At 42.8% G+C, this 21510-nt stretch overlaps 1 protein-coding gene across 15 annotated transcripts in view; it reads right to left on the bottom strand.

The window, feature by feature from the left end:
• Positions 1-20007, bottom strand: part of DNAH14 (dynein axonemal heavy chain 14) — a 320839-nt gene extending 300832 nt beyond the window's left edge. For 5 of the 15 annotated variants that reach the window (XM_045049335.1, XM_045049340.1, XM_045049338.1 and 2 more), the window contains exons 1-2: positions 19814-20001; positions 1765-1869 (exon numbers count right to left, since the gene is read on the bottom strand). In XM_045049335.1, the coding sequence (XP_044905270.1) occupies positions 1765-1811 (47 nt within the window). In that variant the 5' untranslated portion in view covers positions 1812-1869; positions 19814-20001. Of the gene's footprint in view, positions 1-1764; positions 1870-19813 lie in introns of all 15 variants that reach the window. The other 10 variants (XM_045049347.1, XM_045049348.1, XR_006592102.1 and 7 more) reach the window with 5 other exon arrangements.
• Between the last annotated feature and the right edge of the window lie 1503 nt (positions 20008-21510).

Here is a 21510-nt window from a genome sequence, read left to right as displayed (position 1 = left end):
CGTCCGGGGCTCAACAACTCTCCCTCCCGTTGTCCTCCAGCCCTCCCGCTCTCTGAGCAGAGCTGTTAACTTATAACCTTCCAGATGTTAAGTCCCGCTTGCTGTCAGAACACACTCTGTCCGGGCCCTCCGCTTTTGCGAGCCAGACTCGGGGCCTCTGCTTTGCTTTGCCAGCGGGCTGCCCCTCCGCCCCGGCTCCCTCCCGCCAGTCCATGTAGCGTGCACCGCCTCTCCGCCCTTCCTACCCTCTTCCGTGGGCCTCTCGTCTATGCTTGGCTCCGGAGAATCTGTTCTGATAGTCTTCTGGTGGTTTTCTGGGTTGTTTAGGCAGGTGTGGGTGGAATCTAAGTGATCTGCAAGACGCAGTGAGCTCAGCGTCCTCCTACACCGCCATCTTCCTCCCCCTCCTACTCCCCAATTTTCTCTCTACCTTTTCATTCTTCTTTCTGGAGAATTTCCTCAGCTTTACTTCTGCTATTAGATATTTAATATCCAAAAGATATTTTTCCTCCAAATGTTTCTCATTTTTAATTCTCCCCCTGCTGTTTCCTCGGTCACCTGACGATCCATGACAGGCTTCTGTGATTTGAGTTTCTATCAAGCTATAAACTTCCCTCCCACGGTCACGGGTCACCCATTCGTGTTTAAGAATCCTCACCGAGATCAAGCTGTGGGGCCACTCTTCATGCTCTGTCATGCTGTCAAATGGCAGATTTCACTGCGGGACAATCGGAGGTTTTCCCCGCTGGCATTAGGTGTAGATCTTTCCTGTTGGCTGGTCAGTTTCCCAGAGGACACTTTTCTTACCTTTGGCTGTGAGTGTTCTCAGAGGCAAGCGGAGGAAGAATACCAAAGTCGCCTCTGACCCGGGGACAGTAATCTGCCCTCAGCTGGGTCTGCTGTCCCCACATCCCGGAACTCTCCTATCGGAATGAAGGAAGAAACACTCTCCTGGCCGGGTGGGGTGAAGGAAGGGCACCTGCCTTCTACCTGCTGCTTCTACAAACTCCCAAGCTCCTGCTCTCACTGCCACTGCCCCCTCAGCCCCAGCATGCTCACCGAGGGGAGGGAAGAGGAGGGGCGGGGAGAGACGCAGGGGTGAAGCAGCTGCTTCCGGGCTTCGCCTGCCGCCGCCTGGGGCGTGCTGTGTCCTCTCTGCGGAATCCGTAGTCACTTAACCGTGTCTCTGGTCTCCCAGAACTACTCCGGTGTCTCCCACATGCTCTTGTCTCCTCCCTCCGTCCTTTGTGGGTTCGTTCCTTTGTAGTCTCCCCCTACCAGCTCAGTGGGATTTCAGGAAGGAGACCCTGAGCCCGTCAGCGTTTCCTTATTTTCTTCCCAAGTGGATGCTGATCCGAGAGGAATGTGAAAAAGGAAAACACAGGGTCCCTCCAACCTCCTCTCCACTCTCTCTGCGCTGCCTCTTCCGCTCTGAGTTGTCGTTTTCTATCCACCATCGACACCAACGGCTAACCACCTGTTGCCTTCCCGGGGCTTTTCAGTTTTCGGTCACTCTCCCATTCCCATCAACTCCTCTCTCACTTTTTGGCACGTCCAGGATTGGGCTGGGGAAGGAGCGAGGAGCCGGCGTGAATCCGCCCGTCCTGCCGGCACCACGCCTAAGGACCACTCCGTCATAAAGGCCGGCACCATCATCCGATCCTCCCAGGACTCCTCCCAGGACACGTGGCATTTTTCACTGTCAGAAGGGCTTACCGCTAGCATACAGTGTTGAGATTTTAACTTGATTATATCTTATTTTACCTTGCTTTTGTGTCGCTTTTCTCCCGGTTCATGTCTTCATCTGTCATCACGTCAATGGGTATATTTTCGATATTTTTTTTCTAAACAGGACTCTGAAATAACAGGCTGCAAAATACACATTCATGTTATCTTTTAAACATAAAGGATGCTTTCACAGCTATGACTACCAGTTTCACACCTGCATATGTGGTTCCCATCCTCCCACTAGGCTTAATTTAACATCTCCACGACCTTCAAGTATTTCCTCCGAATCGCAGAATTTCCTGACCCTTCACGAGGCGAGCTATCCCTCTCAGGGCAGTCTCGATATTCTCTAACTTCCTCTAAGGCAGCTTTTTCCTTCTTACAAAGACGGGTTTGTGTGCATATAATTCCAACTTACCTTCAACTCCACACTAAAGGTAATTATAAGGTTTAAGAGCCTCCCCTCAGGAAGAATCATCAGAAAGAACTTAGGGTAGTCAACATCACCGGTGGCCGAAGCTATTAAACTCGTTCACCATATTCACTGAGTACTAACGGGCCATATCCATACACCACCAGCATTCTTCAGACAGAACAAAAGGGAGCGGGTTTTGAAATAAGAAAAAGAAAGGCTCGTTTTCTGATTCCTGAGGGATATCTAACAAGATCCAGAAATCTTCCAAAAAAGGATGATGTTCTGCCCAGGCGTGGAAGTATACTGTAACTAAAGTAAGGCAAGATGTTAGCCTAGAATCCATGTAGGGTGGAAAAAGCTTTAATTGTCATGTGACTCAGCATCAGACAAATCAACTATGACTGCAATAGGCCAGAGGCAAGAGTAGTTCTTACTGGAATAGAAAGGATAGAGAGTTCCACACTAGCTATGAAGCCAACAACAGCAGTATCAACACGGGACAGGTCTATCTGGTGATGAGACTCAGAGTGTAGAAATCAGACCCAAAGAGTACCAGGAACGGCCACAGAAAGATCATTTACTGCAACCAGGAACTGAAGGCTACAAATTTGGGGCCCACACTTGAGACAAGGAGACGAATCCAAGGGAGACTCCCACTAGATTCAAAAGCATCCCTGAATCAAACCCATTCTGGATTTGCAACAGAATAGAGGTTGGCAAAATTTTTCTAAAAGGCCAAAGGGCATTTTAGGCTTGTGGACCAGAAGGCAAAAATCAAAGATGTTACTTATGTATTCGTCATACAACAAAAGATAAAACAAATTTCCACAAATGTTTTATTGATGAAATTCAATGTACAAAAATAGTTGAGTATAAGTGTTTTTAATACAAGCCTTTTTTTTTTGAGAGAGAGAGAGAGCAAGTGAGCATGAGCAGAGGAGAGGGGCAGAGGGAGAGAGAGAGAATCCCAAGCAGACTCCTTGCTCAGCGCTGAGCCCAATGCAGGACTCGAAGGGAGGGGATATTGCCGTACAAAATATGGCAATAAAGAAAACAAAGGTAAGAGCATTAAACTCATTCCACGACCCTGGAATCATGACCCAAGCCAAAATCACAAGTCAGATGCTCAACCAACTGAGCCACCCAGGCACCCCAATACAAACCTTTTAATGAAGAAAATAGAATTCTTTTGAGAAGGACAACGTTTTATGTGATTGGGATTCAAAGCTGGTGTTACCTATCATCAAACTGCTTGTCATTATTCCTTCATAAAAACCATTCTCAGCTTGTAGACACAGAAAAACAGGTGGCAGGCCAGATTCAACCAATAGGCCATCATTTGCCAGCCACTACTAGAGAGGAGACATCAGTCCCAACAGCTACTTTAACTGTGGAGTGGCTTATACTTTCATGCTATCACCATCACCACCAAACATTAAAAAAAAAAGAGGAAAGTTGTTCAATCTCACTCTTAAACAAAATCAAAATGAGTTGGTAAAAAAAAATCAAATGAGTTATTCTTTTTTCCTAGAAGACAAGTGAAAAAATCAAGTCAACCTCACACTTCTCCACAGCAACATTCAAATGCCAGAACATTTACTCAGGAGAAAAGAGTGGCTTAAGAATTTTATCAGAGCCAAGTTTTCGTGTAAGTATGAAGCTAACATTTTCACACGTGCAGAATTCAGTAAAGATATTGTCCACGGACCTTTCTTGTAAAATGTATGCAATAATTTTTGCATAGAGATGAAGGCAAAAATATGGCAATAAAACAAAGGTAAGAACATTAAACTCAAGTATAGAATTAGGTCAAGTATAGAATTAGGTCAAAACAACTATCGGACGTATGATTACAGAACCGAACACTTTTGTACAGGAAAAATAGTATAAGTACTGAAAAAAATCAAGAGGGGGAGAAGAGAAAGTAAATGGAATATAGGAAGCATGAGTGTTCTTCATCTTTCAAATACACAGGTCAACAGACACTACTTAAATCTGATAAATAAGAGAAGTCTAACTATATTACTTAAAAGTATAAAGATACCCACAAGAAGAACTAAAATTATAATACATGCAATAAAAATCTGGGAGTATGAAGTACCAGTTAAGAATGTAAATGCATGAATCATGTTCTAATTTCTCCATTTCACAACATGGAGTCAACGGGTGATACCTAAAGTGCATAGATAACAAAATAAAGGTTAAAATATATTCTATGTCGTAAGTCTAGAAGAACTGGAATAATGCATGAACCTTTCAAAATATCAGAAGCAAAACACAACTCTGTGTTTACACAAAACAGGGATTTAAAACACCAAAAAAAAAAAAAATAAATAAACAAAGGATAACTGTGGTTGACTTCAGTAGGCTGCCCATATAATATTCAATCCCTCCTTCCCTTTCCCAAATAGTACCCACCTTTTATTTAGGTAGATCTGAACAAATTATCAAGGGATAGAGATGGAAAAAATGAGGACAGGTTAAACAGTAGAGACGGTAGAATGGTAAATCTGACATAACACTCATCAGGAGTCTGGAAGAAGAGAGATAATGGGGAATATAATGACAGAGAGTTTTGCAGACACTGATCTACAGTTTCACAGAGTTCCACAAATTCTAACGCATATGTTCATATATATGAACATATACATATATAAGTGTACACATGCATGTGTACACACACCCCTTCAACACAGTGAAACTGTAGAACACCAAAGACAAAAAGGAGATCCTAACAGTAGCCAGAGACAGATTACTTAAAATGAGAATAAGTATGAACTTCTTTATAGCACACATGCGTGTGCACACACGCGCACACACACCCCTAAAACAACAGTATAACATCTCCAATGTTCTATGTGCTGTCAACTTAGAATTCTATACCTAGCAAAAATGTGTTTCAAAAAATGAAGGCAAGATAAAGACATTTCAGGCAAATAAAATCAATAGACACATAAAATGTACTCCACAAGGACTTAAAAAAGAAGGAATACTATCCCAAGATGACAGGTCTAAGATACAAGGAAGAATCACTAGCAGAAGTAATGAATATGTGTAAATCTAAATGAACACTAACTACATAAAGCGGTGATTATTTCTTGGGGGATTAAAAGTGAGGTGGAACCAGACTCTATAACAACAGCACACAGGTCAGGAGGGGGATGATCAAAATTAAATTAAGATCCTTGTATTTTCTGCAGGAAGATTGGTTAAATTGACACTTTGGTAAGTTAAGCGTACATCTTAAAGTTTCTATGGTAACCACAACATAAGGTGGCAGAAATAACCCAAAACATATGAATAATTATAGTCACCACCAGTAGATTAAATTCTCTACAAAGACAAAGATAGAAAAACCGGGGGGTGGAGAGAAATCCAGGTAGATCTTACTTAAAACAAAAGGATACCAAGAGGATGCAATAAAAGCTAGGAAAAAGATATACCAGACAACTAGTAAGCAAAATGAAGATATTATAGCTATATTTATATCAGAAAAATAGGCAGTAAGGCAGAAAGAGTCACTAGATCTAGAGAAGTTCACTATATAATGATCAAGGTTCATTTCACCAGAAAAATGAAACAGTTCTGAACTTCCACCTACAACATGACTTCAAAATACGTGATACAAAATACACAATTCAAAACTGACAGAATCATAGGGAGAAACAAATAAATATAGCATGATAATGAAACACTGTGACAAATTCAGTTAATCAGGCCAACCCCCTCTGGCACCAAACAAAACAAAAACAAAACTAGCAAGGATACAGATTTTACTAATCTAATTTAAAACTATGACCTAACAAATACACTGCGTACAACTCAAGAAATGGAGAATGCATGTATTTTTTTAGTAAAAATTTTTAATGTTTATTTTTGAGAGAGAGAGACAGAGCATAAGCAGGGGAGAGGCAGACAGAGAGGGAGACACAGAATCCAAAGCAGGCTCCAGGGTCCTGAGCTGTCAGCACAGACCCACGAACCGTGAGATCATGACCTGAGCCGAAGTCAGACGCTTAACCGACTGAGCTACCCAGGTGCCCTGAGAATGCATGTATTTAAAAAAAATTTTTTTTAACATTTTTTTATTTTTTATTTTTGAGACAGAGAGAGAGCGAGCATGAACAGGGGAGGGTCAGAGAAAGAGGGAGACACAGAATCCGAAACAGGCTCCAGGCTCTGAGCGGTCAGCACAGAGCCCAACGCGGAGCTCGAACTCACAGACCGTGGGATCATGACCTGAGCCGAAGTCGGACGCTCCACCGACTGAGCCACCCAGGCGCCCCAGAGAATGCATGTATTTTAAAGTGCACACGGCACAGTTTCAAAATTAACCACTACTTGGTCATAATGCAGATCTCAACAAATTTCAAATAATTTATCTTCATACAATCCAAATTCCACGCCCACAATTCAACCAGATTAGAAACAAAGGAATAAAAAATGAAATCTCATAAATCCAGAAATTAAGAAACACCTACGTAACTCAGGGATCACGATGAAAATCCAAAACATTAACAATTAGATGCTAAGATATTAAGTAGTAAAACTTGTGAGATACATCTAAAGAAGTACTTATAGGTAAATAAAAGCTTTAAGATCTCATATAAAAAAAGGCTAAATTAAGAAGTTAGAAAAAGCAAAACTTTATAAATGCAAAGAAAATAGAAAAAAAACAGAAAAGAGATCAGGCCTCTGGACACCAGCAAGATATGGAGTAGGAGAACCCACTCTTTGTCCCCCCACAAAAAGAACAGACAGCTAGCTACGTGCGGAAAAGGCCTGGGGGCTCGAGAGTCCAATTAAGAACCGGCAGCCACACAGCGGAGGAGAGAACAGAGTAACTGCACAGAAGGACCCCTGCGGAGACTGGCGGAGCTGAGACACCTGCTGAGGACAAAGGGGCCGGGCTGTCAGCATCAGCCACACAGGGGCTGCCGTCACGGTCCCCAGTGGCACATTCTGCGGAGAGGACCCTGGGAGCCTTCGTCACCGAGGATCTCAGCGGCCCCCACAACAGCCGCAGACCCCCCACGGCGCTCATAGGGAGGATCCCACAGTGTGAGTCGCGTGGACCCCAGCGTGCTGCTCCACAGAGGACAGCAGTGGCCTTAGCCACCGAGGGACCGTTCCGCGTGGAGACACTGCTGCAGCCCTCCCCCCAGAAGGGGCTGCCGCTCTGCTGCCCCGGGCCGCAACCCCACACGTACCGTGGGTCCCGGCGCCCCAAAGTGCTCCAGTTGTGTGCACGACGCAGAGGCAGAGGCCGATTCGTGGCCACTCTGCAGGCATCCACGTCGCAGGCCCGGCAGCCACTGTGGGGTAACCAGCGACTCAGACCCCAAAGCTTCTGTCACTCCCAAAGCGCCCACACGTCAGACACCAGTGCTGCCACCACTACCAGGGCACTCGGGAGCCAGATCCCGAGAGGGATCCCCTCAACTGTAACAGCCCTCACAGGGGGACAAATCGATGCCCACACCGACTTCTCTGAAGACGCTATGCGGACATTATGCTGCAGGGTCGTTCCCAGAGCCAGAACCGCCCCCTGCCCCAAGCCAGTGCCCTTGCACCCACCGGCACGTGGTCTTTAACCATCAAAGCCGGTCCCTAAAGCTGGGAGAGAGACCGCTCCACCAAAAGCAGACATCAACACGGGGCTTCCACAAACTTAGGAAACATGACACCACCCAAGGAACACAGTAATTTTCCCCTAACAGATCTCAAAGAAACGTAGACGTATGAATTTCTGGACAGAGAATTCAAAACGACTGTTTTCAGGAAGCTCAGTGAGCTACGAGAGAACACAGACAACTAAACAGAATCAGGGAAACAAAATGTGAACAAACTGAGAAGGCCAACAGAGAGAGAGAAACCATAAAAAGGAACCAAACAAATTCTGGAACTGAAGAAAACAATTAATGGAAAAAAAAATGCAGCAGCATCAACAGCAGACTTGATCATTTGAAATTATGCGATCAAAGAAAAAGGATGAGGAATGAAAAAGACTAAAGAAAGCCTATACATATGTGGGGTACTATCAAGTAAAATAATATTAGGATATGACAGTCCCAGAAGAAGTGAGAAAGGAGGAGAACGTTTTTTCAAATAATGGCTAAAAATTGCCCATATCTGGGGAGAAAGCTGGGACGTCCAGGTGCATGAAGCTATAATTAGAGCCCGCTCAGGTATCCAGTGACTGATGACTGGAAAAAGAAAATGTGGTGCAAATACACAACAGGATATTGATACTCGGCCATAAAAAAGAATGAAATCTTGGGGCACCTGGGTGGCGCAGTCGGTTAAGCGTCCGACTTCAGCCAGGTCACGATCTCGCAGTCCGGGAGTTCGAGCCCCGCGTCAGGCTCTGGGCTGATGGCTCGGAGCCTGGAGCCTGTTTCCGATTCTGTGTCTCCCTCTCTCTCTGCCCCTCCCCCGTTCATGCTCTGTCTCTCTCTGTCCCAAAAATAAATAAACGTTGAAAAAAAAAAAAAAAAAAAAAAAAAAAGAACGAAATCTTGCCATCTGCAATGACATGGATGTAGAGTATACTACGCTAAGTGAAAAAACAAACGATCGTGGTGGGGCACAAAGAGAGGAAAACCAAGAAACAGATTCTTAACTATAGAGAACATTCTGCTGGTCACTAGAGGGGTGATGGGTGGGGGATGGGTGCAAATAGGTGATGGGGACTAAGGAGTACACTTGTGATGAGCACAGGGTGTTTTATGTAAGTGTTGAATCAACAAATGCTACACCTGAAACTAGTATGTTAACTAACTGGAATTTAAATAAAAACTTAAAAAAAATCCCCATACAGATTCAACACAGAGGGGACTTAACTAAGATACACTGTACTCAAACTATCAAAAATCAAAAGAGAGAATTTTGAAAATAGTGGGACAAAACAATCTCATCTCATAAAAGGGAACTCCCGTAAGGCAATCAGGGGATTTCTCACCAGAAACCTTGCAGACCAGGAGAGAGTGGAATGATATATTCAAAGCACTGAAAGGAGAAATCTGCCAACAAAAAATACTGTACCCAGAAAAGCTGTCCTTTACATGTGAAGGACAGATAAAAGGCCTTCCCAGACAGACAAAAGCTGGAGGAGCTCATCTCCATTAGACCTGCCTTATAAGAAATGTTAAAGGGAACGCTTCAAGCTGAAATAAAAGGGTACTAATTTGTAATATGAAAACATATGGAAGTATAATACTTAAAACTTACTGGTAAAGATAACATAGACAAATTTAGAATATCACCATAATGGGGGTATATAAATCACTTAATTCTAGTATAATGATTAAAAAACAAAAGTATGAAAAATACTATAGCTAAAATAATTTTTAATGTATACATAATATAAAAAGATGTCAACTGTAACATCAAAACCATAAAATGTGGGAGGGGGAAGTAAAAGGATAGAGCTTTTGTATGCAAGTCAAATTGTTTTCAGCTTAAAACAGACTATCATCACAATAAGGGGTTGTATGTAAGCCTCTTGGTAACCACCAGGGAAAACCCTGTAGTAAATGCATAAAAAGTAAAAGAAAGGAATCAAAGCACACCAAACCACAATCAAACCACATCATCAAACCACAAAGGAAGATAGCAAAGAAGGGAGAAAGTAACAAAGGAACTATAAAATAGCCAGAAAAGATTTAACAAGATGTTAACTGCAAATAATTATTTTACATGTAAATGTACTAAATTTTCCAATAAAAAGATGGAATGGCTGATTGGATTAAAAAGGCTCAACTGTATGCTGCCAACGAAAGACTCACTTCAACTCTGAGCACACATACAGGCTCAAAGAAAAGAGATGGAGAAAGATATTCCACGCAAACAGTAACCAAAAAAGACTGGGGGTGGGGGGCGGCTTATATCAGATGAAATAAACTTTAAGTCAAAAACTACAACCAGAGACAAAGAAGGCCATTATATAATGACACAGGAATCTATTCATCAAGAGGATATAGCAACTGTAAACATATAGGCACTCAACGTTAGGGAACATAAATATATAAGGCAAATATTAACAGATCTGAAGGTAGAAATATATAGCAATGCAGTAATAATAGATAGCGGCCTTTAGTACTCCACTTTCAGAACAGATAAATCTTCATCCAGACAGAAAATCAACAAAGAAAGTTTTTATCTGAACTACACTTTGGACCAAATGGACATAACAGATACATGGAAAACACGCCATCAAACAGCAGAATATCCATACTTCTCAGGTGAATGCAGAACATTCCCTAGGATAGATCACATATGAGGCCACAAAAGAAGTCTTAAGAAATTAAAGAAGCCTTGAAATCATATCACATATCTTTTCCAGACACAATGTTATAAAACTAGAAATCAAAAACAGGAGGAAACCTGAAATATTCACAAGTGAGTAGAAATTAAGCAACACATTCCTAAATAACCATTGGGTCCACGAAGAAATCAAAAGGAAAATCAAAGATATCTTGAAATAAATGAAAATGGAAATACAACATACCAAAAACTATGCTATGCTGCAAAAGTAGTTCTAAGAGGAAAGTTCATAACAATTAATGCCAACATTATCCTATCAAACCTTTAAAGAAGAACTAATGCCAATCCTTCTCAAATTCTTCTAGAAAAGGACAAGAAGAGAGAACACATCCAGGGTCATTTTATGAGGCTAGTATTACCCTGATCCCAAAGTCAGATTAGGAAACAAGAAAATAAAATTACAGGCCATATCCCTGAGGCATACAGAAGCAAAACCCCTCAACCAAAAAAACACACCAAATTAATAGCACAATAAAAGGATGATACAACATGATAAAGTGGGATTTACCCCTGGGTTGTGATGATGGTTCAAATATGCAAATCAATAAATGTGACACACCACCTTAACAGAATGAAGGATAAAAATCCATATGATCATCTCAACAGATACAGAAAAAGCATTTGACAACATTCAACATCCTCTTATGATGAAAAAACTGTCAACATATGTAGACACAGAAGGAATATACCTCAACATAATAAAGGTTATATATGACAAGACCACAGATAATTTTATGTATAGTCGATGGTGAAAAAGTAAACACCCTTCCTCAAAGATAAGAAAAGGATGCCCATTTTCGCCACTTCTATTCAACACCATACTTGAAGTCCTAGCCAGAGCAATTAGGCAAGAAAAATAAAATGCATCTAAATTACAAAAGAAGAGGTAAAATATATATATATATATATATATACATATACATACATATATATATATATATATATAATGCTAAAGACTCCATCAAAACGCTGTTAGAACTAATAAATTAGTAGAGTTGCAGGATACAAAATCAACATATACATTTCTTTGCATTTATTGACACTAACTACAAACTATCTGAAAAAGAAATTAAGAAAGCAATCCTATTTACAAATAATATAAGAATGGAATACATAGCAATAAATTTCACCATGGAAGTGAAAAACCTGTACACTGAAAACTCTAAGATACTGAAGAAAGAAACTGAAGAAGACACAAATAAATGGAAATCTCTACCATGAGCATGGAATGGAAGAATTGATATAATGGAAATGTCCACACTACACCAAATGGTCTACAGATTCAGTGCTATCTCTATCTAAATTCCAATGCCATCTTCACAGAAATTGAAAAAAAAAGTCCTAAAATTTGTATGAAACCACAAAAGACCCTAAATAGCCAAAGCAATCTTAAGAAAGAAAAATAAAGCTAGAGGTATCACATGTTCTGACTTAAAAGGTATATTACAAAGCTACAGTAATCAAAACAGTACGGTACTGGCATAAAAATAGACACATAAGCCAACGGAACAGAACAGAGAGCCCAGAAATAAACTTACACATACACACATCAACTAATTTTTGACAAGGGCACCAAGAACATACAATGGGCAAAGGATAGGTTTTTCTACCAAATGGTGTTAAGAAAACTGAATATTCCAATGCAAAAGAATGAAATTAGACCTTTATCTTATACCATACACAAAAATTAACTGAAAATGGATGAAAGACTTAAATTGAAAACCTGAAATGGTGAAACTCCCAGAAGAAAACAGAGGGGGAAAGCTCCTTGACATTGGTCTTGGCAATGATTGTTTGGACATGACAAAAAAAGCACTTGTAATAAAAGCAAAAATAGACAAGTGGGGCTAACATCAAACTAAAGCCTTCCGAAGAGCAAAGGAAATAATGAACAAACTGAAAAGGCAATCTACAGAGTGGTATAAAAAGTGCATAAACCACAGATGTGACAAGAAGTTAATATCTAAAATATGTAACAAACTCCTACAACTCGGTAGCAAAAATCCCACAAATAATTGGATGAAAAAATGGACAGGGGACCTAAACAGACATTTTTCCAAAGAAGACACACAGGTGGCCAACAGACATGAAAAGATGCTCAACACCACTCATCATCAGGGTAATGCCAATCAAAACCACAAAGAGATATCATCTCATACCTGTTGGAGAGGCTAGACTCGAAAAGGCAAGAAATAACAAATATTGGCAAAGACGAAGAGAAAACGGAATCCTCGCGCACCGTTAGAAGAGATGTAAATTGACGCAGCCACTATGGAAATCACTCTGGAATTCCTCAAAAAATTAAAAATAGAACTACCACATGACCAGCAATCCCACTTCTGGACATACCTCCAAAGGAAATGAAATCAGCACCTCAAAGAGGTATCTGCACCCCCATGGTCACTGCAGCATTATTCACAACAGCCTCGACAGGGAGACAGCGTAAGTATCTGTCAACAGATGAATGGATGAAGAAAATGTGGTCTATGTATACAATGGTATATTATTCAGGCCATTGCAACAACACGGATGAACCTGCAGATGTTCTGCTAAGTGAAATAAGCCAGACAGAGAAGGATAAATACTGTACGGTATCATTTATATGTGGAATCTCAAGAAGAAGAAAAAAAAGCTCAACTCCTAGAGAATCAAATGATGGACGAGTGATGGAGGGGACAGAGAGATGCTGGTCAAAGGATACAAACATTCGGTTACAAGACGATTACGTTCTGGAAAGCTAACGTACAGCGTAAAAATGTGGTCAGGGGGTTTCGGCAGGGGGAGATCTCAGCCCTACCACTCCCAGCAACTGCAGACCCAACAGGAAGAGACCAACTTGACCTTACCTTTGCCCGTGGATACTACTCCGCTACTCTGGCAGAAGGAAGAGACAATTTCCTCATTCCCCCCGACCCCCCCACCCCCCAAGCCCCTCACAGCAGCTCAGCCAATGAGAAGCCACCACACTCTGAACTCCCAGTTTACTCCTGTGGACTTTTAGCTCATAACAGCTTCCCAACTTACCGCTTTTCTCCTTAAAAAAAGTGTACCTCTTCTTTGTTCCCCAGACTTGCCTGGGGTTTTGCCACGGCTTGCTTGTCCTGGATTGCAATTCTCTTTTATTCCCAAGTAAACCCATCTTTTGTTGGTAAGATAACTGGTAGTTTTTACTTTTAAGGTGAACACCAGCACTGTGACTGTAGTTAATAATACCATGTTGTACACCTGAAATTTGCCGAGTATAAGCTTCTCACCACACACACACACACACACACACACACACACACACACACACGTGTAACTGCGAGGTGACAGATGTGCGAATTTACTCACAGTAATCGTTACACAATGCATACGTATGCTAAATCATTACATTCTACACCTTAAATATATACAGTATTTTTGTCAAATATACTTCAATAAAACCGGAAACAGAATTTTCAGAAAAAAACCTAGAGCAGAAACTTAACAAAGAGAAAACAAACACGTACTAGAGAAGATCAAAAGAGCTAAGCATTAATAGAAAGACATTAAAATGTCACTTGTCTCTTGACTGATCCTTACATTCAATAAAACCCCATTCAAAATCTTAAGTTTTTTTTTTTTAAGTTTTTGACAAGAGGACTTAAAAAAGTACAGAGTATCAGGGTGATGTGGAGCAGAATGGGAAAAACGGAGTCTTCCTCCGATATATCTCTTTTCCTTTCACATTATTTGCCACACCCAGGTACTTCCGGTCACCAAACGAGTGGTTTCCCACGCCAAACAATTCTGTGACAACAGCCGTGTGTCCTACAATTTAACTCAGTTCTGACCCTGCCTACCCGGAGACCATGTCAGACCCCACAGGTTAAGGGCTCAATCCCAGGAGACTGCTCCCCACTCCAGATGCCAATCGCCAGTCGGAGGTCCCCAGGAGACCCGCAACTTCTGTCTGACTTGGCTAAAAATTAGTTTTCCGGGACCCCCTTCCCATTTAATTGAATCATTTACAGAACTCAGGGAAACACTGACGTAAATTTACCAGTTATTAAAGGATGTGATCAAGGATACAGATGAATAGCCAGATGAAGAGATACATAGGTCGAAGTCTACACCCGAGTGCAGAAGCTTCTGTCCTTGTGGAGATGGGACCCGTCCTCCCAGTATGTGAACGTGCTCACCACACTGAAAGCTTTCTGAACCCCATCTTACTGGAGTCTTTATGGGGACTTCCACACAGGCACGACCAGCTATTAACTCCACGTCCTGCCCCTCTTCCCTCTCTAGACACTGACGGATGGGAAGGGCTGCAAATGTCAAGCTCCTGATCATGGCTGGGTCTTTCCGATAACATAGCCCCCCTCTCCAGAAGCCTCCAAGAGCCTGCCTAGAGGAACCTCATAAGAACAACTACCACCACCACCACCAAAATGAAAAACTCCTATCACCCAAAAAATTACAAGGGATTTAGGAGTCCTGCATCAGGAACCAGGATCAGAGACCTATGATATATATGTTTATTATTATTTCGCAACAATCTGTTGTGGGCTAGCTTTGAAGAGGGAAAGATTAGTTCTGTTAGAACCAACAAATTCAATCAAGTTGCATGATACAAAATCAAAACATATAAATCATTTGTGTTTCCACACACTAACAACAAACTATCAGAGAAATTAAGAAAACAATGTCATTTGCAAGTGAATCAAAAAAGAATTAAATACTTAGGAATAAATTTAACGAATGAGGTGAAAGATCTGAACACTGAAAACTCTAAGACACTGATGAAAGACATTTAAGACACAAATAAACAAAGATATTCTGTGCTCATGGATTAGAAGAATTACTATTATTGAAATGTCCACACTACCCGAAACAATCTACAGATTCAGTACTATCTCTATCAAAATTTCAATGGCATTTTTCACAGAAACAGAATTATCCTAAAATTTGTATGGAACCAAAAAATACCCCAAATCGCCAAAGCAGGCTTGAGAAAAAAACACTGAAGCTAGGGGCGCCTGGGTGGCTCAGTCGGTTAAGCGGCCGACTTCAGCTCAGGTCATGATCTCGCGGTCCGTGAGTTCGAGCCCCGCGTCGGGCTCTGTGCTGACAGCTCGGAGCCCGGAGCCTGTTTCAGATTCTGTGTCTCCCTCTCTCTCTGCCCCTCCCCTGTTCATGCTCTGTCTCTCTCTGTCTCAAAAATAAATAAACGTTAAAAAAAAAAATTAAAAAAAAAAACAACAAAACACTGAAGCTAGAAGCTGACTTCAAACTATATTACAAAGCTATAGTAATCATAACAGTGTGGTGCTGACATAAAAACAGACACACAGACCAACAGAACAGAAAAGAGAGCCCAGAAATAAACCCACACATACAGTGAACTAATTTATGACAAAGGAGGCAAGAATATACAATGGGGAAAGGACAGTCTCTTCAACAAATGGTTGGGAAAACCGGACAGCCACATGCAAAAGAACGAAACCGGACCACCGTCTCACACCTCTGTGATACTGTACTTCCTAAGAAATATCTATTTGGTCTTTGTCTTCATTGCCAGCACAAAGCTCCTAAAACTCCCAAAATATCCTAAATGAGTACAGTGATAAATAAAGGTGTCCTTTGCTACATTAATGAGTTGACTTTTGGACCTCACCTACAGATGGAGGCTGGTTGCCGAGAGAACCAACCACATGACTGATGAGAGGGTTGGAGCTTTCAGCCCCACCACCTTGACCTCTGGGGACAGGGGAGGGGCTGCAGGTGGAATTAACTGCCAATGATTTAACCAATCGTGCCTATGCAATAAAGCCTCCGTAAAAACCCAAAAGGATAGGTTTCAGAGAGCTTCTGAGCAGGTGAACACATGGAGACTCAGGGAGTGTGGTGCACCTGAAGGCATAGAGGCCCCGTGCCTTTTCCCCCTACTTTGTCCCCAGGCCTCTTTTCCATCTGGCTGTTTCTGAGTTATACCCATCTATAACAAACCGGTAATAAATGAAATCTATCCCTGCGGTCTGTGAGCCATTCTGGCAAAGTAATGGAACCCACAGAGGAGTCATTACAGCCTCCTATCTACAGCTGGTCAGTCGGAAACACAGGTGATAACCTGGGCCTGAGACTGGCATTGAAGTGGGGAGGGGGTAGGATGAGTACACGGTTACAGGACTGAGGCCTTAACCCATGAGATGGGATGGGATCTCCAGACGGATAGTGTCAGAAGTGAGCTGAACTGCAGGACATCACCAGGTGTCTGGGCATTGCTTGGTGGTAAGAACCACCTCCCCCCCGCCCTCCCCCACCACACACACACACACACACACACACACACACACACGCACGCACGCACACTCATTGGAATTGGGTACAGAATCACATTATCTCACAAAAATTAACTCAAAATGAATTCAAGACTTCAATTTCAGACCTGAAACCATAAAACTACTAGAAGAAAACATAGGGGATAAACTTCCTGACATTGGTCTTGGCAGTGATTTTTTTCAGATGACACCAAAAACAAAAATAACAACAATAATAATAAAAGCAAAAAGAAACACCAGAAGAAATGACATCAAAAACAAATAAATAATAATACAAACAAAAAGAAACAAGTGGAACCACATCAAATGAAAATGCTTCTGCACAGCAAAGGAAACCATCGACAAAACAAAAAAGCAGCCCATGGAACAGGAGAAAACACCTGCCAGTCCTCTGATGAGGGGTTAACATCCAAAATATACAAACTCACACAACTCAACTGCAAAAAAACAAACAACCCAACTCAAATGGGCAGATTTTCTAAAGACGTACAAACGGCCGGGCAACAGGTACGTGAAAAGGTGTTCGACACGCTCATCGTCAGGGAAATGCAAACCAAAACCACAATATCACCTCACACCTGTAAGAATGACCATTATCAAAAAGGAATAACACGTGTTGGCGAGGATGTGGAGAAAAGGGAACCGTCGTGCACGGTTGGTGGGAATGTAACTGGCATAGCTACTATGAAAACAGTAGGGAGTTCCTCATTAAATTAAAAGGAGATTACTATATGGTCCAGCAATCCCACGTCTGGAAATACAGCCAAAGGCAATGAAAACAGAATCTTGAAGACACATTTCCACTCCCATGTTTGCTGCAACAGTATTCTCAATGTCAAGAGTCAAAAACAACCCAAGTGTCTCACACACACACACAAAGAGATTTTCTGACTCGTGCTACCACATGGATAAACCTCGACCGAAGACATCACACTAAGTAAAATAAGCGAAACACAAAGGACAAATACTGTACGATTCTACTTATATGAGGTTCCTAGCGGCTATGAGGAGTGGAGAAAGGGGTAATAGGGGAGTTACTGCTCAAGGGGTCTGGAATTTCAGTTTGGGATGATGACACATTCTGGAGATAGATGCTGGTGATGGTTACACAACAGTGTGAATGTACTTAATGCTGCTGAACTGTACGCTTAAGAATGATTAAAGTGATAAATCTTCTGTTGTGCGTATTTTACCACAATAAAAAAATAAAGGAATAGAAAACACCGTACTATGCCAATGCAAACAAAAAGAAAACTGGTGGGGTGCCTGGGTAGCTCAGTCGGTTAAGCGTCCGACTTCAGCTCAGGTCATGATCTCGCAGTTCATAGGTTCCGACGCTGCATCGGGCTCTGTGCTGACATCTCGGAGCCTGGAGCCGGCTTCATTCTGTGTCTCCCTCTCTCTCTCTCTCTCTGCCCCTCCCCTGTTCATGCTCTGTCTCTCTCTCTCTCAAAAATAAATAAACATTAAAAAAATAAATTTTAAAAAATAAATATTTAATAAAAAAAAAACTGGTAACAATATTCTACCAGACAAAGTAAGGGAAAAGCAGTAAGAAGGAGTAACTGCATCTCAACAGAATAGAAGGGAAAATCCATCAAGAAGCCACAACTTACAACTTTTACATACCTAACACTGCCTCAAAATATATAAAGCAAAACCTGACGGAATTACAGAAAATCTGACATTTCAAAAAAAACAGTGACAGTGTGCTATTTTAACACACCCGTTTCAATGATTTACAGATCAAGTGAACTAAAGTAATAAGTAAACGAAAGTATTTGACCCTTGGGGCACCTGGGTGGCTCAGTTAAGCATCTGACTCCTGGTTTTGGCTCAGGCGGTGATCTCACAGTTAATGAGTTCCAGCCCCGCATTCGGCTCTGCGCTGACAGCATGGAGCCTGCTTGGGATTCTCTAATTAAATAAATAAGTAAGTTTTTAAAAAGTTCCTGTCTCTTAAAAAAGGAAAAAAAAAAAAAAAAAAGGAAGGATTTGACCTTCACAATTAATAGGCTTGACCTAACAAAGAACTCTATACATAAAAATCAAGGAATGCACTTTTCAAATCATATAAAGCATTTATGAAAACTGACCATATCCTTCGTAACAAGACTTCACAAATCTCAGACTCAATATTATGCAGACCCCGTTTTCCAATATAATGCAAATAAATCGTAAGTCAACAAAAATGCACTTTTAGAAGTGCTCCCTATTTAGAAGCCTGAAATAGCACTCCTAAGTAAACCATGGATTAAAAATAAGGAAATTACCCTCTAGAACCATCCCACAATGAAAATATCACATATTCAAATTTGGTGGATCCAGCTACAGTAGTTCTTAAGACTTAGAAATTAAAATTTATGAGTACTGAATGCATTTAATATTTTATTTTTTTAATGTTTACTTATTTTTGAGAGCGAGAGCTCAAGCAGGGGAGGGGCAGGGAGAGAGGGACAAAAGCCTGCAAGTGGGCTCCCTGCAGAGAGCACGAGGCAGGGGGTGGGGGTTCAAACCCACAAACTGTGAGATCCTGACCTGAACCCCAGTCGGAGGCTCAACCAACCGAGCCACCCAGGCGCCCTTAACGCATTTAATATTTTAAAGGCTGATGTGTTCAATAAAGAAGCCAGGCTATGAACAAGCTAAAAGTAAAAGAAATTAATATAACAGAAAACGAACAAGAATCAAGATCAATAAAACCAAACGCTGATGAGGAAAGGAGAGAAAGAGTACCCACAGGGCTCTCCTTTACGCGAAGACACGAGGCCACGGGAGTCTGGCCAACGAGCTTTCTCCAACACGCAAAGAACTGAGAATCCTCGTAATAGCACAAACTCTCAGAAATAAAGCCCCTTCCCGGCTCCCGACGCCCTGGCCTTGCGCCCCTGGCCCCGCCCCGCACCTGGCCCCTCCCCCCGGCCCCGCCCCAGCCCTGCCCACCCCGCGTGGCCCCTCCCCCCAAGCCCGGCTCGACAACCCCCCCCCCCTCCCGCCCCTCAAAGTTAGGGGGCCGTCGAGGGTCCCGGCCGCCCGCCCTCACCCACAGCGCCGTGGCCGCACGGCCGCTTCGGCCCCTTTTCCGGCCAAGAGGCGAAGGTCCGGCCGGCACACGCCGGAGAGAGCCGGGCGAGGACAGCCCCGAGGGTCGGCGCCGCTACCCTTCCTGCTCCTAACCGCCAGCCAGCCTGGGGCCTCGAGGCTGCTGGGATCCTGAGGCCCTCGCAGTGCATGCTGGGGGCTGGGGCCGGGGGGGGGGGGGTGGGGGGGGGGTGGGGGGGGTGGGGGGTGGGGCGGCTCTAGCAGCTCATCCTGCGTGCTGGGCCTCGAGGCCTGCGCAGTGCATGCTGGGGCTGCTTGCGCAGCGTGTCCTGCGTGCTGGGCCTCGGGGCCTGCGCAATGCATGCCGGAGAAAGGGTCTCAAGGCCTGCGCAATGCATGCTGGGGGCTGGAGCTAGTGGTTCACGCAATGCATGATGGGGTCCGAGGCTGGGGATGGAGTCCGCAGGTGAGGGAGGAGGCGGGCGGTGGCTCCGCGGAGGCTCCCATCCAGGCGATGGACCCGAGGGGGGCGGGGGGGGGGGGGGTCGTGACACCGGCCATGCCTTTGAGGGACCCAGAAATGCGCGTCATGGGCGGATCAGATAGGCACACTAAGCAGGCCAAGGACCGGGGGTAACTTCTCTCTTCACCTGCTTGAAGGTGGCCTGAATGCTGGAGAAACCGGTGACTGCAGATCAGGCGGCTCTGGGACCTACGACAGGAGTGATTAAGATTTTCACAACCTGGGGGCATGAATAGGCACCTGTTAATAGCAAAAGATTGTATATGGAGATGTAATACAATGGGTCTAGGAGAAACATTCTAAGAAGCGTGGGTGTGAAAATACCTTCTTTTTATGTGTCTTATTAAAAAAAAAACAACACGGAATGTCCTGTGTTTCACTCGCCCAGCTATTTATTGAGCACTTACTATATGCCAGGTGCACAAGGCACATAGGCCCCTTTCTTTACATTTCGTGGTAGAGGCCACAGAAAAACAATATAGGGTCTACTGTATCTAAAAGTGTGTTTAACTTAAAAAAAGAATACACTTCCCACATTTAATGTTAATAAGCTCGAATATATAATCATTCCGCATGTCAGGACAAAATCTGATGCCTTTGAGCCTTTGAGAAACTGTTGAGAGGGTTTGAGTGTCGAGGGTGAGGAAAGCTACTGCGTTAAAAGGAAAAATCATTTTGGAAATACTATATGCCAATAATCATTTATATTTGATAAAATTAGCCAAAACGTTTAGAGTCAACTCAATGAAATATCCGTCAACACAACGTCTAAAACAAAACAAGGTGAAAAAGACAGATTATGAAACCATGTTCTTCAGTCTTCCCTGTCTCTGGGGTGGAATCTTCTTTGACATTTTCCTCTCCTATTCCCCACCCCAGTTGAATTTATTACCAAGTTCTGCAGGTTTTACCCACAAACTATGTTTGGTCTGTCACTCTGTCCCATCCTTACTGTTTCAGCCGTAGGCAGAGCAATGGTCTTCAAATTAGGGAACGGTGCCTCTGGAGGAATCACAGACTTTCGGGGCTGTGCGGATAGTGATGATTTTAAAGGAACCCGTTCATAGATCCAGACCTTCGTATATACCCTTTGCTAAAAGCCTGAAGATCCGCCTTTTCTAACCCCTCTTTCAAAATCCCTTCATCCACTTTACAAGAGAAAGACAAGTTCTCTC

Source organism: Felis catus, chromosome F1 (assembly GCF_018350175.1).
Source record: "Felis catus isolate Fca126 chromosome F1, F.catus_Fca126_mat1.0, whole genome shotgun sequence".
In the NCBI taxonomy this organism is placed as follows: Eukaryota; Metazoa; Chordata; class Mammalia; order Carnivora; family Felidae; genus Felis; species Felis catus.
Note: the sequence above shows the minus strand (reverse complement) of the source record. Positions and strands in the feature narration are given on the sequence as shown.